Source organism: Ascidiella aspersa, chromosome 7 (genome assembly GCF_963924565.1).
Source record: "Ascidiella aspersa chromosome 7, kaAscAspe10.2, whole genome shotgun sequence".
Taxonomy (NCBI): domain Eukaryota; kingdom Metazoa; phylum Chordata; class Ascidiacea; order Phlebobranchia; family Ascidiidae; genus Ascidiella; species Ascidiella aspersa.
The window spans coordinates 26363528-26381489 of NC_139453.1; the positions used below are offsets into that span (position 1 = coordinate 26363528).

The 17962-nt window shown below is 38.5% G+C and overlaps 1 protein-coding gene across 1 annotated transcript in view; it reads left to right on the forward strand.

Annotated features, from left to right (window-relative positions):
• The first annotated feature begins 415 nt into the window (after positions 1 to 415).
• The window catches only part of LOC146138710 (uncharacterized), a 38448-nt gene continuing 20901 nt past the window's right edge, over positions 416 to 17962 (forward strand). The window contains exons 1-16 of the mRNA XM_083394657.1: positions 416 to 970; positions 2282 to 2492; positions 3149 to 3243; positions 4786 to 4970; positions 5722 to 5876; positions 6422 to 6536; positions 6873 to 6928; positions 7434 to 7582; positions 8424 to 8505; positions 10383 to 10530; positions 11219 to 11341; positions 12193 to 12374; positions 13300 to 13469; positions 14025 to 14193; positions 15070 to 15269; positions 17297 to 17586. Coding sequence (XP_083250783.1) covers positions 956 to 970; positions 2282 to 2492; positions 3149 to 3243; positions 4786 to 4970; positions 5722 to 5876; positions 6422 to 6536; positions 6873 to 6928; positions 7434 to 7582; positions 8424 to 8505; positions 10383 to 10530; positions 11219 to 11341; positions 12193 to 12374; positions 13300 to 13469; positions 14025 to 14193; positions 15070 to 15269; positions 17297 to 17586 — 2345 coding nt within the window. The 5' untranslated portion in view covers positions 416 to 955. The remainder of the gene's footprint in view (positions 971 to 2281; positions 2493 to 3148; positions 3244 to 4785; positions 4971 to 5721; positions 5877 to 6421; positions 6537 to 6872; positions 6929 to 7433; positions 7583 to 8423; positions 8506 to 10382; positions 10531 to 11218; positions 11342 to 12192; positions 12375 to 13299; positions 13470 to 14024; positions 14194 to 15069; positions 15270 to 17296; positions 17587 to 17962) is intronic.

The window sequence follows — 17962 nt, forward strand, 5'->3', positions numbered from 1 at the left end:
GCCGAAAACGAAGTCGATAAAAGTCATTAGGGAAACATAATCAAATAGGTTTATCTATTTTTGCTTTTAAAACAAACAATCCGAACTTAACGCAATAGGTACAAACTTTAAAAATGTAAATAAAAGCAATTGAACAAAATCACTTACTACAGTAAGGTTTTCATTTGAAGAAAACTCCAAAGCCGAGTTCCTTATATTGATTGTTTTTATCAGAGCAACCAAGCAAAACTACAGCACACACATAAAAAGTTTTAAGATTGCGCAAAAGAAGTTTTGTTGCGCCAGCTCAAAACCCCGGCGAAAATAAATTGCCTGATGAACGAAGACGCAGTGGCGCGTTTCGCGTCACGGTCTAATGCGAGCAGACCAAATCAAACAAGGTCTTGTGATCAATTGTAAGTTGCATAACCAATGCCTTAAGCTCTCTGTTTGTAGCCCTGAGTTGAACGACGTTGCTAATGATCAAAAAAGCGGATTTTACGGCCTGCCAATAACAGTTAAACAACTTAGCTAATTAGGCGTAAAGGCATTTAGCTCCATTGTAAAACAGTAATTTGTAGTACAGTTTGGGAACGTTTATTCTAGCTGTATTTTGAGTGTTGTCAGTTACTGCTTTTTTCTACTCTCCATTGACATGAGAAGCTTAATTAATCGAAAAAATTTGACTGAAAGCGCTTTTTCAGCGTTGGCGAAACTGAACGGAAATGCCATTTAAAAAACGTTACAATAGTTGGGATACAACCTTTGTACTACAAAGCTTTTATCTGTGTGAACGTTATAAAGAGCAGAAGTTTATGTTTGTTTGTGGCCCCAACAGCGCGACACCGTGTTGTAGTCCCTCCGCCAGTTTTCACAATTAAAATGTTAATGACTGACTTATACTAACACTTTTTTGACAGACTCGATAGAGGCTTATTCAGTTGTCTTAGAAGTTGCTTGTACTTTACGCAACGTCATGCCGAAACACAAGGTAGGTTTATACGCAACGTCATGCCGAAAACTTCAACATTGTGTGGAGTTTGGAGACGATTATGATTGTACTTTAAAACCAGTACGACGTGTTAGAACGTAGTTTTCAGCAGGAAGTAGCTTAATGGCGATTGCTTAAGCTGGATAGAATAACGTGCTGTCCGTTACGCGTCGAAGCCTTTACTACCAGGAACCGAGCATTTCGTGTCTGGTTAATGACGTGTGCATCATTTTGCAGTGTTGTAACTTGTAACACACATGTGCGTTTAGTGTTTAGCGGGTAGGTAAAGGTAAGTAAGGTGCTGGCCCTTAAGGCGATGGCCAACGGCTACCTAAGCCTCCTACACATTCTTTATAAGCGCTAAATTACCAGTCTGTATAATTTCTTGAACTCTAACAGAGTCGCTTTACTCAGTTGATATTGCTCGTTAAGCGTATTCACAAATCTCGGTATACAGGTTAGCGTAAAACGATGATTCAAGTCGCTAGTACCAAACTGTATCCAATTGAAAAGCATAAAGTAGAATGAATTTGCGAAACGCCTATTCCGTTCGCCTGGTCACACGTCAGTGGACACCGATCATGTATATTGTGACGTCAAACTGGCTTAAATAATGGTATAATGCTTGCTATGGCTACAACGCTACATGCATTTTTCCATTTTTTGGAATGTCGACTTGCGAACTCTGCGTTAAACTACTACCCTTATAATAGAAAGTGGTCAAATGTTGCCAAAATGCATGGAAAGGCTACATGAAACTATATTATCTTTTGTCCAATTATGCAAATCTACGATCTAGCGTTGGTTCCTAATAGTCGCATTTAGTGTAACGTTAAGCCAGCAATAAACTCTTGCTGTATTAGATTTTTAAAATACTCGATAAGGATGTCCAATACTTTTTAATCTGATACCCAACATTTTTTTTAAAAAGTAGAAGTTTAAATACCATCAGTTTTCAGCCACTTTACTAACAAAAAAATACAAAATTGCTGAAATTTGCAGCAGGTTTTTGCTTTTCGATCAATGTTCCGCTGACGCGTATATTAACAATAAAACTCAAAACTTTAATTCATTCGAATTAAGGAACTGACGATGCCAGCATAGGCGAAATATATATTCCTTTGAAAAATGTCTGATTCTGGTTTTACTCGGATTGTTTTAATGTTAAAAATTGGTATCGGACCTGCACCGATACTAACCTCGTTTCGAACGAGTACCGATACTGCTACTTGGTATCGGTTATCGGCTCCGATCCGATATTATCGGACGTCCCTACTTCCGCAGCTAAACAAAACTTTCTTTTATCTTTAGCGCTTGGAAGAAGAGATCCCGGCCGAAGAGTTCATCTCCACAAAGTCAGTGGCCTGCCGCTTTCTGCTCGGCTTCCTCTGTCTGTGTGTGTGGGGTGCTGCATGCGTCATCGTCGGCTACTACTTCGGCTTTATCGACGCTTTCTCGAAAAGTAAGAACGAACCGAGAGATACTGCGTTAATCCGCGCCCGCGAAGAACCGGGGTCCCCGTTAAACCGACACTAAACTTGCCGTTAACGAATTTCTTCCTCTTTATCAGCGGTTCCAAACCTGGGGGTCGCGTGTCGGGGGGTTGTCTGTGGGGTCTCCATGTCGTATTTAACATGGCAAAATTTGACGAAGGAAAAAGCACAATGTAAACAAAAAGTTAGCAGTAAAAAGCACCCGCCAGGATAAATATTGTATTTATGTGGCATTTACTGTAGTAAACCAGACGTGTTTATGGCGTCACTTTTCGCTTGTTTTTCAATTAATCATGCATATAGCTTTAGTCAAACTGTAAATTGCCCAATAAATATCGCAAAGCGAAGAAAGGAGGCTTGAACTGTAACTTCATCTGGTTGTGCGTATTTTTGGCGTAATTCTGCACATTTTCGCCAAATTTTAATGAATTCGTCTTCAAATGTGAACAGTTTGGCAATTGAATTTTTTTATCTAATAGCCCTGGAACAAGCTTTTGGATCGACAATGCAAAATTAATTGGACACGCTAACAATAGTTGAAGTGCACAAATTACTTTTTTGGTATCAGATCGTCACATCGGACGAATACTAATATTACTAAAATAGCACCGGGTTTCCACCCTGATCCGATATTTTCGATCATTCCTCGTTAAGCCGTTCTTCTTTGCAGCCACACCGGACAACAATGACCCGGACGTGTTTCCGGAACCCGAACCCGGAGAGTTCCTGGTTGGCGTCGGAAGGTCTGACGTCACAGGCCCCATCGCCCAAGTCAATTTGGTGAGATTGAAATGAAATACTTTCTATATGTCCTAATTCTATACTCGTCAGCTGTCCGATTAGATAATAATGAATGACGCCAATATCATATTTAATAGGCAAAATTTATAAAAAAAAAAACCTAAATGTGTTTTTTCGTGGGTAGTAAAATTCGCTTTAGCGTTACTACCACCCTGTAGTATCGGAAGAGTACCGATACTAACACTTGAATATCAGCTCCGATCGGATATTTTCGGACGTCTCTGCTACATTATAGCTAGCTATGGATGTCCGATAATATCGGATCGGAACCGATACCCGATGGTAAGTGGAAGTATCGGTACTTGTCCGATACCAGGGTGGCATCTGTACCGATCCGATAGAAGATTAAATTGGAAATGTCAGCCATGATTTGCGATTGAATTCTCCGATTGTGTAACTTGAAAGTTCAATTTGAAAAAATGCCTAACAAACGGAGGTTACTAGACTTCATAACGCTACAGAAATTTCGGTCCTGATAATCTGGAAAAAGTCACAATTAGGAATTTATCTATTTTGAATATTTTTGTATAATTATGACGTCATTTGGTATCGGATTGCGATACTTTTTTACCAAAATATCGGCTATCGGTATCGCAATAGCAGTTTTGCATCCCCTTAAGCAAATAATATCACAAAAATAATTACGCCCAGGACGCAACTCTTGTGCCACTACTCACCTTGGCAATAGCCTTGTTTATCTCTCATATACATCGGTGTACACATTCGTCAGACGAACACAACATTTTCCTTTACGGACGAGACCAAAAAACCCAAAGAATTTGGGCCAAGAATCGCACATTCCGAATTTTAGCTTCTTACCTTACAGATGGGATACTTCTACCTCAAAAGTTAAAAAAATGCCTAACGACTGAGGTTAGGCTTCTTAACGCTACATCAAATTTGGGCATAATAATCTGGAAAAAGTGCATCTGGAAAAGTGCAATTTTTTTTTGATTATTTGTGTATAGTCATGACGTCATTTGGTATCGTATCGGATCGCGATACTTTTTGTCCAGAATATCGGGTATCGGTATAAAACGCCAAGTATCGGACATCTCCATTTCTAGCTAACTTCTTCCTTACCTTCCAGATGGGATTTATCTCTTAAATAGAAGGGCGTATCTTTATGGAATACAAAACCATTGGCAGCAGGTTTCTGCTTGCCGATCACTGTTCCGCTGACGCCTATATAAACAATAAAACTCAAAGTTTAAAAACCAGAGTAAAATCAGGATCAGACATTTTTAGAGGAATATATATTTCGCCTATGCTGGCATCGTCAGTTTCTATAAGTAAATACATAATATACAAAGCGAAAATTTTTTATTCCTTTTCAAAAAACTGTCTGGTCCTGATTTTACTCTGGTTTTTAAACTTTGAGTTTTATTATTTATCTCTTAAACATCGGTTTAGACATTCGTCGGCGAACACAACGTTCAACTTTAGGGACGAAACCAAAAAAAAACCAAAGAATTTTTGCCAAAAATCGCACATTCATAATTTTAGCTTCTTGCCTTCCAGATGGGATACGCCAACCCAGTTCAGGTGGCCTCCGGACTTCATATTCGCCTCTACGCCCGAGCATTTGTCGTTGCTGACTCGTCCAACCGCACTCGCGCCGCTTTCGTGACTGTGGACAGCGGGATGGCCTCCCAGGTGGTCAAGCTCGAGGTGGTCAAGCGACTGAAGGCGAAATACGGCAATTTGTGAGTGGCCGCTTATAATGGCACTATAAAATAAAGACAAATTGTATTTTGTTTTGTTCGACAAGCTTTCGCACAACCTTCATCAGGTCAAAAACAACAATTAAAACAATTGAAATGCGCGAAGTAGAACACAAACTTGTCTTTATAAAGTGCCACTTGATTATCATGCAAGTCAAAAGTGTTTTTCGAAAATCACTGCACCAAGACATTCTGTGTAAATGGCCGTATTTGTCTAATTCTAAATAGGGTAATCACGTGGAACTATATAAAGAAGCTTTCGCACAACTGTACTTCACCGATCCGATAATAAGTGACGCTATTTCTAAGCTCTAACAAGCGAAATAGGTAAAATTGAAACTTGCAATAGTATTTTTGGGGTTATTAGACCCAAATTTGCTTTGGTGTTTAACTGTTAGCTACCTTCCGTGTTTAACTCGGAATTTTGTTTAACCTTGAACTTTTTAATAAATTTAACTTTCAACGTAGAATCATTACGTTGATCGCAATTCATGACTAGAATGCCCACATATTAATTTGTGGGATCGGATCGGCACCGATACCGCCCTAGTATCGGACGAGTACCGATACCACTTGGCAACAGGTATCGGCTCCGATCTGATAATACCGGACACCCCTAGTTGTGTGCACTGTTTTTGACAACAATTCAAGCCATTGCTTTAAAACTGTTGTGTGTCGAAAGTAGCGAGTTCCATTACTTCGCATTTCATTCAGATACCGATGCATTTGGCAGGTATACAGAGCGCAACGTGGTCATTTCGGGCACCCACAGTCACTCGGGGCCGGCCGGATTCTTCCAGACCATGTTAATTGAAGTGACGTCACTGGGTGCTGTCAAGCAGACGACCGAAGCGTTCATTAACGGCATCGTGGACAGTATTGAGCAAGGTATGGCGATTGTAAAATAAATAGCGGACTGTTAATTAAATTAGTGGAAAAACTCATGCAGAAATTATTGGCATGTTTTTGTTAGTTTTGAATTCAACTCAATTGAATTTTAGATGTTTTCAGATGTTCCAAACTCCAGGCCATTTCCACCAAAAAAATCGTATCCACTTTTACAATGTTCTATTTCGACCAGTACGCAAGTCTGTATTATTATAAGCCTAGGTGTCATATATCCTTTTAAATATAGGAAGTTTTTCCCTTTAAAACCAAATAAACGCACCTTTCAGCTGTATATTTGCACACAAGTTTGATTGATAACAACAGGTGCTTTTAAAATGAATTGTTTAAAACATCACGTTACGGCGTAACTTTGTAAGATCATTCCTGAAAATGTTCATGTGCCCGACATAAATTTGTGACGTCATTCCTAAATATTTTATATAATTTCTTTCCTGAAACTATTTAAACGGGCAAAGCACAAATCTCGTAAATTTCACGGCAAGCCTTTGTATGCCGCTAACTGTCGTGTTTTATGTTATGTACAGCCCACAGTAGCATGAAACAAGGAAGGCTGAGGGTCGGATCCGACAACGTAGTGGATGGCAACATTAACCGGAGTCCGAGCGCCTACCTCAAAAACCCGCAGAGCGAGCGGGAACAGTAAGTGTCACACTTTGTTACGTCACAGAGGGTTGCGATTTTTGAAAGATGCAACTGAAATGCGATGACTTGTTGTGTCGCCCTACCTATACAAACCGTTTAGGTTGTTTAATAGATGTTTATGAAGCTATGCCATCAGTAGCGACTTTTTCTATTTTTTAAAACAAAATGTTTTGTTCGAATTATAGTTACGTCATAATAGTTTACGAATTAAAAGATGCTTCGATACTGTAGTATTTAGTCACTTTATTAACAGTATTCCACAGTAAAAAAACGCTTTAGAAAGTGGTAAACTCGGAAACTGAAAAACGTGTAAAAAATAGTTTTTTATATTAGGTACGAGTACAACACGGAACAAGAGCTTACTATGCTAAAGATCGAACACACTAATGGTAAGTGATCACGGTTATGCCAAAACACGATTTTTTTTAAGCAGCGTTTCCATTTAATTGCGATTGGACTATACGGTACGTCAGTTTAATAAAAGTTTGTAACGAATAGAAATTAGACGAAAACGTTACTGTCAAAATTTGGTCAAAATAAAATGCATGGTGACACTTTCGTAACACTTTAAAAAGCTATGACGAATATTTTACTAAATATATTAGTCGAGGTTGACTTTCCTCAATTTCCTCAGAAAAAACGGCATTTAAAAAAAATAATGTTAGGGTACTGTATTCGTGTGCAGCTTTATTGTATTTTTTTTATAAAAAAAACTAGCGTTGTTTACATCCCTGTTTTCTTGATATGTCAAATTGCTGTCCAAAAAATATGTTAGCTTACAATTTGTCAATTTTTTTTAGTTTAGTTTTTTCTTTTTAGTTTTTTTCATTTGAAGGCCAAAACGTAATCGCCCTATAGTCATGGTTTTACCCACCCTAAAACCTTGTTTTGCAGGCCAACCAATTGGCATGTTCACGTGGTTCCCTGTGCACGGCACCAGCATGAACTTTAGCAACGAGCTGATCAGCTCCGACAACCGCGGTAGGGCTTCCATGCTTTTCGAGAGGAGCCAACGCAAGCCGGGAGAGGACCAGACCGGGAATGTAAGTTGGAATTATTTACTCTGTGTGTCCGTAATTGTAAGGGTTTTTTGGCCGGCCCGTGTCATTTTTTCCCAATGAAGGTAAAGTAAAGTTGAAAAATTATCGCGTCGAATACAAAATTTAATTTTAATGAAATTTTAAGCTGAACGACAATTTAACAACTTACTACCGTTTTTGTTGCGTATTCGCTTCGTCTAGCGATAATCGAGTTAATCAAGAACTAAAAAGCCAGAAAGGTCGAGTAGATCGACATCATCTTGATTAAAGATGTCACATTAACTGAAGATGATACAAGTTCGTATTGACATTAAAATTTTCTGCAATGATTTTTTATTTGAACTGCCAAATAATTAAGTATATGCTTTTGCATTTTTCAGGTTCTCAAAAATAATGAAATTGAAATCAGGTGGATTTGTTGTGCAATTTGTCTTCAACATTGCCCTAGATTTCCAGATTTAGATTTAGACAAACACGAGCGTTTTTTTTAAGGTTTGGTTTGGGTGACCGCTAAGTAGTTTTAAGAGACCGCAAGTGTTTCATTTAAATACCAAAAAGTTGCAAGTCCAAAATTTGGGAAACCGCTGGAGAAATTTCGGGGACCGTTTCGGTCCCCCAAAACACCTTTAAAAAAACACTGAACACGACTATAAAACATGTTTGGAAAGAATAAATCGGGTTAAAATGTCACACCAAATTATTTACAAGAGCTTAGGTTAAGGTAATGTTATACCAAAATACTTTCCTGGAACGCGATTTTGCAAAACTCGGACTATTGCTTTACTTTTTTCATATCTCTCTAGGTCACATGTTGCTTTTCTTTAATTTTTTAACTTTGTTACAGGAATCGTTCGTAGGCGCCTTTGCTTCGGCTAATCTCGGCGATGTTTCGCCAAGAACTAAAGGGCCGATCTGCATTGATACAGGTAAAGGTTTTACTTTTTTAAGGCAGAAAATATAGCAAATCAGTTGTGCTAATTCAGTTTGTGCAGATTTCCATACAAACTTTTTGAACTGCGTTTAGCAAACCTGGACCAATAACCGTTGCGAAGTTCTATATAATTATCAAAACGCCTTTTGTTTTCAGATTTCGGATAAAGGTTTAACATTTCGTAATAAAAAAATGAAAATCATGACACACTATATATAGCAGGGCTTATTATACTGGGCTATATGGACCCCAGAAAACGCTTTGGCGCCTTCTCCTTAAATGTGTTAAGACTAGATTCCAGTTTCACATTTGTCGGACCAAAAACAAGCGAATTTTTGGGCCTGTACTTGTTATTTGACGTCATCTAGATTCTAGAAAAAAAGTTCATGACGACCCTATTCACGCAAAGCAAATTTTTTTCTCGTTATAAAGGTATAAGACCCTGCTATATTGTCTACCATATTGTCCATTTTGGACGATGTTTCCAGTGTGCTATCAATTTTACCATGCATTTCTATCTTATGTAGTTTAAATACCCTTAACAGCAGGCTGTGAAAAGCAAAGCAAAGATCAACTAGTGAGGTTAATTAATTTTGTAAGTGCAAATGCGGTATGCGTATGTTCGACCTTTGATTAATCGTTAAACAGTTTCAAGTGGGCAGTTCCAATAACGCTAAATCATGCGGGTGTTTGTGTGTTTGCATCTACTTCAATTTAATATTTGCTTTGCTTGCCACTGGGCCATCGCTCACAATTTCTCTGGTTGATTTATATGCCACCTGTTTGGGCCAAAACTCTTTAGTGTTAAAGGAGAAATCAACGATGGCTGAAAAAAAAACAATAAAAATACGAAGAAAAACGACCGCTTTTAAACCACAAAATGGGATCGAAACACAGAAATCGCAACGCTATGGTTTCCCATGTATTTTGCGTTTTTTTTTTATATTAGCTGATTAACTAATAACCAGGGTAACCTATACTACAATACACTCATACTACCGTATTTTGTTCTTTCTTGTTTCGTTAGAAGGCAAAGTTTTTACTGCATGTTATCAATAAGTCATCGAATCATTTGCTGCTTTATTTTGTTTAAAAGAACAACTTTATCTCAAATTAATTTAATTTTTTATTTTACAACTTTTATCTAAACTTAATTTAAGTTTTATTTTTGGATCTAACATAGGCCGGCTATTATTTTTTACAAGATCTTCTTTTTTGCAAATATGAAGCATCTCGATTCCTGCTAATGTAGTGATTTTAAATGCGTAACAAGATAAGGAAAAAATAGTACTCCTGAACAAAAGTAGTCAGTATTCTATACACGTACAATTATCCGTATTTTAGGCAGACTGAACACCGCAAGTTTCGCTAGGTGTGCCCGGAGCATCCTAAACTCGGCGTTACAGGGCTTTCAGGTTACTTTAATTATAATTATCAAAGCCCCTTCGAAATAGGTAGTGCGCTTTACGTTTTACCGTCTCACAAGCAAACTAAAAAAATGGCAACTAAAAAAAATAAGACGTGTTGCGCAAATTAAAAAGGGCAACGTAAAGACGTACTTTGCGCAGACCTCCAGGTATTATTGTTTTGCGTCAGTCACATAGGTCTTTGCGAACATGTACTGTGGTTATCTTAGACCTTCATTCTTATCGCCTTTTACTCGCGCTTATGCATCTACTTCTTGCATTTAAATTGCTTACATCTCTACTTTGACCTGATGAAGCACGGTTGTGCGAAAGCTTGTCAAAATTTCAATACAATTTGCCTTTAATTGGCGCCACATGATTACCCTCTTTTAAAAGGGCCATAGAAAAAGGCGATTATGTTGAGGTATAACCCTCTTGCAAGCAAACTAAAACAATGTCAACTCAGGCGAGGCGTGCGACTTTGAGATGTCCACATGCGGCAATCCTCCACGTGTACAGAAATGTGTGGCTTTCGGACCTGGGGTTGACATGTTCGACTCCACCGACATTATCGCGCACAAGCAGCTCGACACAGCGCAAAGGATCTTCAACAAGTAAGACGCTCGCCTCTTTGCGAGCTTAAGAACTTTTGGACTGTTTGTGTTACGCTGTTTTGTTTTTTAGCCTTTTTTAGGTTTTGGCTACATACAAGTTTTTGTTTCATACAAATGCGTCGTTTTTTTCAATTCTCTACTTTATACCGGTGCTCGTTGGCCCTTTAAGTAACGACATTGCGTTTTGTATATTTTTTTAACCGTAACAGCCAAAATGAATATGTTTTTGATTTTGAAAATAACCATCTTTTGATAAGCGAAAAAATGTTTGTATTACACGCAACTAGTGTTGAAGCTTTATGAATATTCGTAATTAAGCATACATTCCAACTTGCATAAAGCACTTTGTTTAGTTACTTAAATTAGGTAATATATACGTGTATGCTTATAAAAAGTAGAAATTTTCGACTAAGATAAAAATAAACAGTCCGGACCTAAATTTGCGCTATAGCTGCTGATAAAATTCAGTTATATCTTACGTTTAAACGTTAAAAAAAACATTGCTGTACGTACCAGTTAACCCAACACATCATATTTCTCGGCAAAAACACAAAACGGGTACAAACTTAGACACATAGACGTACGCATTCTTCGCGTTTTAACGGTTTGCTTTCCCATAAAGGACAGGCGAAACACTAGCCTAGGACGTGTATATTTTTCGCTTGTAAACCCTTATTCTTCACAATAGGACGGGCGAGTTGCTGACTGGTTCAGTGGGATGGGTGCATCAGTACGTCGACATGACAAAAGCAGTTGTGAAGTTAGACGACGGCACCAATGTAACCACGTGCAAACCAGGGATGGGATACAGGTTTGTCATTTTATATTCTATACGTTTCTTCCTTTGTTTTTTTCGTCGAAGAGTTTTTTTTTAAGGAATTTTGTTTTTTTCTGATTTCCATTGGTGTTTTGTTTTTACTTTTTTATTCCCTTTTTTCTATGAAGCAGTTCAACCATTTGACGGAACCCGAGTAAAACCCAAAACTAATCCAAAGACACCGTTAAGTCTTCCAACAGACTAAATCCAAATAAGTCGATCAATTAGGATCAATTAGGTTAGGAAAACTCATGCAAGTCAGGCTAGAAAGTTCAAGAGGGGAATATGTCGAGAAACAACCATGGCATCATTACTTGCATTTACATCCTATTAGTACAACCAACTCCATAGTTTTTTTTTCTAATCGGCTTGTATGAATATCCAAATTCGGTAAGTCAGTTGAAGACTTACGGTGTAGTATAATATGTTAGCCGTTATCGTTGAACAAACATCAACTTCAGAAGGGCCGGGTTACAGTTGTTGTAAACATTTGCGTACATCTTTTATTGACTAAAAAAGTCTCAAGTTTTAACTCTAACACAGTATTAAAAGTAAATCGGAACCGTCCGGAACGGCGTTCTGGTAAAACTTTGTTTTTTGGTAAATATTGCCAGCTCAGCCCACCACCTCCTTTGATGTGTTTAGACTAAGATTTCAGTTGTTTATATTGTTTGTGCACTACATCGAACGACAACCTCACGGTTCCTATAAGGCTACTTGTTTTAGACGTCCCGTTGTGACGTCATTTTTTGTTGTGACGTAGTCATGTGTAAAAATTTTCATGCGTGCGGGTAAGCAAATCATTCTACGTTCACCCCTGCTCTAACTCCGATGTGCTTTGTCAGCTTCGCAGCTGGAACGACCGACGGAGCCGGTGCCTTCAACTTCCGTCAGAGCATGACGGAAGGCACGCTGCTGTGGGACACGGTGCGTGACGAGGTCATCGTCAAGGTCGTTTGCTCCGAGGCGCCACCTAAAGAGTACTACGACTGTCAGCATCCAAAGCCAGTGTTGCTGCCTACAGGGTGTAAGTACTGGGATGGGTGTTTGATAAAAAGTTTGATAAACTCATCCTTGTTTCTACTAGATGAGTTATTTCAAGAAAGCAGAGCGATACAGTAACTCGTAACCCCTAACATAAGCGCATTTTAATACCTTTTAATAATTGTGGGGTCAAATCAAGTGTCGTGCACTGGACGGCTGTGAAGCCGGTTAAAAATCGCCCGTGTTCGACTTATCCGGCTCACAAATTAGGTTCCGGCATGATGTGTGATTTCGTCGAGTCCCGAGTTCGGCTTCGACTTTACAGCCTGTATTTCACCCATTTACGTAACTAAATACGGTGGATATTCAGCAATCCACTTATAGGGGTGTTATATACTTCATCAACTCACAATATGGTCGGAAAATATCCACCATATGTCCCGCCTTTACAATTTAAAGGTTGCGGCTAAATCAGTTTCGAAATTTGGTACTGCGCACTTCCCACTCAGAACTCGGACAGTCTTACGTAGTCTTACTCGAGTCCCGAGTCCGACTCTAGCAAAACTAAACCGACTCCGTCAAGTCCCGAGTCCGACTCCGCAGCCCAGCTTCACAGTTGACAAAGAATACTTTGGTAACACCTTTAAACCCCCTAAAAGTCTCAACACAATCAAAATCGAGCTGTCTATGTCAAGCAATCTATGCAACTACACTAATCAAACAAAGGTGCGCCGATGATGTAGTCTGATCAAAACAAAACATGCCAACAACATTGTCTACATCTGTTGTTTATCTAAACCTTAACTTAAGGTGTTTATCCGCTGTATCACTGATCTAATCCAGCTGTATCACTGATCACTTGCATACGAGTCATAACCTATTTACCCTATTTGTTAACAGCGATACTCTTAACATGAAATTTGATATTCAACGCCTAAACAAACTTTAAACGCATATGCAACTCGCAGACATGGACCGCCCTTACGCCTGGCACCCGACCATTATCGACATCCAAATGCTAAAGATCGGTCAGCTGATTATCCTAGCTGTTCCTGGGGAGTTTACAACCATGGCTGGACGCCGAATCAAGGCCTCAGTGAAGAAGGAAGCCGAAAAGAACGGGCTTCACAACGCAAAGGTAGGGATTTGACGTGATGTTTGGCAAAAGAGGACATTTTTGTCACTGTTGATTTACCTATCTCGCGATTTTTTCCGGACCGATTATCATTAAAAAATTGGAGACAACTTTGAGGATTTTTTAGTTGGAATTGCAATGTGGGATATAATTAAAAAACAATTGTTTGGTTACTGTAGATTTACATAGTTCCTATCGCCCATTCAGAAACTAGGACTCATTTGTATCCTATACTGTCAAGGGTTTTGATTTCATTTTGCGTTATTTCTCAATTTAACTTCAACAATAAAAATGGTTAGGTTTAGTATTTTTTCAATTCCTGTTTTAAGTTTTCCTAAAATAATATTTCCTATTTTAACTTATCGCAATATAGGCCTGTAAATTACCAAAAAAATATCACAATCCTATAAGAAGTTAGAGAATCATACTTCCTCAGCCTAACGGTTTTCTTTAGGTCAGTTGGGATTTGGAACCATTCGATAAGTTTTGTGGGGTCGACAAAAAAAAACGACATGGTGCACCTGGCGCAAAAAGTTAAAGGTTTTATTACTATTCCAGGTTGTTTTGGCTGGTCTGTCGAACGTGTACACTCACTACATCACCACGCCAGAGGAATACACTGCGCAGCGTTACGAGGGGGCGTCCACCATATTCGGACCACACACATTCCAGGCCTACTACCAGAAGTACACCAGCCTGGTGCAAGCGCTAGTGCAAGGGAAGCAAGGTGGCGAAAACATAAAAAAACGCTTATTTAATCGTACAATTGTTCTTCTTTATTTTAATCGTATAATTGTTCTTTCCGGAAAGTGCCAACGTTTCGACCGCCTATTCGGGCAATCTTCTTTAGGGCAATATAATTGTAACTGAAGGCGAAAATATATATATATACATACCAGACATACATCATCGACGCTTATTTGTAGGACTACACTAATAATTTTTGTTTGGTAAATGTAACAGCATATGGACAGTTTGGCACAGGGGCCGGGAACCTTTTTAGCTAAGGGAGCCATTAAAGCCAAATATTCATGGTTTTATTTCCATGAAAGCCATATATTACTTTTTTAACTTCAAGGAATATAGGTTATAGGTTGGAAAATATAGTAATTTGAACAGGGTCATTTTGTTCTCATTTAAAATGAAGAACATACTTGGCACGAATAAATGAATTAGCTAAGTTTGTTGCACTGAATATGTGAAAATGGAAATCACCTTGGCCCTTGCAAGATAAAAGCCGACCCATTTTTTTTTAATTTACAGAAAAATGTTACCCCATTTCAGTTTTTTTTTAAGGTTTGGTTTGGGTGAACGCTAAGTAGTTTTAAGAGACCGCAAGTGTTTCATTTAAATACCAAAAAGTTGCAAGTCCAAAATTTGAAAAACCGCTGGAGTAATTTAAAAACACCTTAAAAAAAACACTGCCCCATTTTTTCAAAAGCTACTGAACAGGTTACCCTAATTTTTCAAAAGTTACTGTAAAAGCCACCCGAATTTTTTCAAAGTTGCTGAAAAAGTTGCCAAAAGTTACTCCAATTTTATAAAGGTTTTCAGAAACGTAACCTTGATTTTTCAAAAGTACTGAAAAATATTTTCCACACAGGTTCGGTTCCCCCCGGCCCCACGCCCCCCAACAACTTGCAGGAGCAGCTGGAGTTCTTGCCTCCGCCCAGCCCCGACATGGTGCCGCAGGGAAAGTCGTTTGGTGACGTCATTACTGACGTGGCCAGCAACGTGACGTACGCGCCCGGCGACCGCGTGGCGGTGACGTTCTACGGCGCCAACCCACGTCATAAGATGAGGGTAGGTTGAGACTTGTGGGTTCAGTGTTTTTTTTAAGGTGTGTTCAAATTTCTCCAGCGGTTTCTCAAAATTTGGACTTGCAACTACAGTAGAAAAGTAATGGTTGTTTCTTGCTATGTCTTGTGGATAATACGAATATAGCCTACGATCAATAGTTCACGTCCGAAAAAAAGAATAAGTGGAGGTACAGCTAACAGCTGAATCAAATAGTTATTCACAAAAGAAGTGCACCTTCGATACTCGTCAATGTTTATTTCTGATTTATGGCGCATAATGATCAGTTTTTGTGGAAACATATTTTTGGTATTTAAATGAAACACTTGCGGTCTCTTAAAACTACTTAGCGGTCACCCAAACCCAACCTTAAAAAACCCTGTGTGGGTTTACAAAAATAATTTAATATTTCGTATATATTAAATAATATGGTTCCGTTTACTTGCCTTTTGATTTTTTTCTATTTACAGCGCGTTTTACTATAGCATCTGAAATATTTTCCTGGCCCGATTTGCCAATATCCCTTTACTATTACCAAAAAATTAAATTTTCTTGATTTCATTTACCAGTGTTGTAAACAAGTCATTTTGAAGGACTTAAGTCCCAGTCAAGTCATTTTGTAAACTAGCTTAAGTCTAAGTCGAGTCTTTTAAGTAATAACAAGTCACCTCCAAATCACTGATAAAAACGTAAAGCGGCAAACTGATATAAATGGTATGACTTACTTTTGGGTCATTTAGTCAAGTCATTTTGCTGAAAATACTCCCGTCAAGTCATTTAAAAACAGTAATTTATTTGACATCAGTCATTAAAACGCCTTTTCCTCACCCTATTGAACTATTTTGCGACATTTCACAAAAATACTGACCTATATAACTTTGTGGCCCAGTTACATTCCCATTTACTAGTCGGTATAGTTATCGAGCCACATTTACCAACAGTTTTCAACTTTTTGATGTGTTTATAAATCAAGTTTAACGAAGATTTAAAGTTCCTATCTGGCCATGCAACAGCAGCAGGCAACTAAATGGACAGTAATTTTTATACTAACTTGTAGGCAAAAGTTCTTCCATGTGCGAAAATACAATTTAATTTTTTTTCGGGGGGGGACACACAATAAGACCTAAAACGCAACAATACATAAAGCAGAAAAATCTATAAAACCAAAGTATTAAAACCAGCGACGTAATAAAGCCAAATACGCAGTAATATCCACGACAGAATAAGAACTTAATCGTCTGAATAAGACGTAAATCTGTCGGAAGTTCAAACTTCATCGGAATAAGACTTAAATGGCAAAAATAATGCCTGCAACTGTGTGGAGATAGTATGGGACGATCGGGGGCAATAAGTGTGGCATCGGCTGTTTTCGTGTTGACGCTAAGGCGCCCTAATTGATATGGCACCGTCAGGACGCGCTGTTTTGGTACCGACTGTTTGGGCTGTTTGTGGTTATTGGCGGGTAAAGGTGGGGTTAAAAAATGGGTTGGGGTTTGAAGTTGTTAGGCGAGTTAGTGATGTACTTAGGGGGATGGGTAAAATGTTGTACAGGCGTGATTCTGGCCATTTAAGTCTTAATCCGACATGTTTATGACTTATTCCGATTTAGGCGGTATTGCGGCTATTAGGTATTAGTCCTACTTTGGTCTTATTCCGAACTGTGTTTTATTCCGACGTTGATGTTGTTATTATTTCGGTCTTCTGGCTGGAGTCCGTTTATTTAAAACAAATTTATCTTAGATTGGAAGTTCCTACTTGGCCGTACAACAACAAATGGCAACTAATTTGAAAAGTGAATTTTTTACTGACTTTGGAAAAAGTCCACCATGATCGAAAATTCAACTTATTTTATTTTATGTTTATTTCAATCAAATTTTTCTTAAATTGGAAGTTCCTATCTGGACGTGCAACTGCAGCCGGCAACTGATTTGGAAAAGTGAATTTTTTACTGACTGCTGGAAAATAAAAGTTCTACCATGGTCGAAAAAACAATTTAATTTATTTTATGTATATTTAAATCAAATATATTTTAGATTGGAAGTTCCTACTTGGCCGTACAACAACAACAGTCCAACTCCACAATGTGGAAAACTGTGGCCCTCGATACTGACTGGGAGACCGAGTTTATTTGGAAGGACGCCGCTCTGACGTCACCCGATCGCGGTGACGTCACGCGCGATCGCAACGTCATCACGTCGATGTTCGACATGGTTGCCAGGACGACCGGCTACACGTTCGATTACGAGAAGGCGATGGAAATGTACGATGAAGGTTTGGAACTTTCCGACGCCCTGCGTGACGTCATAAGGAGAGCAGGGTCAAAGTAAGTTCATGTCGCTTTGTTTTGATTTGAATTTAGCCAGATTTTGAGGCAACAGATGTTTTAGTAGTTTTTAGCCTGTGGGGAATTAGTTGGGTACGTCTAACAAAGGGTTATTTAGCCATTTTATTCAGTTCGTTTTGAAACTGCTATGGCATGCTATCCTGAACCGCTGAAAAGTAGCGGTATTTTTTGATAATTTTTGCTGTTAATACTTTATAGTAGTATAAAATGGATTTTTAAAATTTATAAAGATCTTCTCGGTGCTTTTTAGGACAAAAAATAACTTCAAACTAGTGGGTTATCACCAAGAACTGACTATTAACCCCTGTTGCCAAAAATTTTTTGAATATATTTTAGTTATTCTTTACGAATTCGA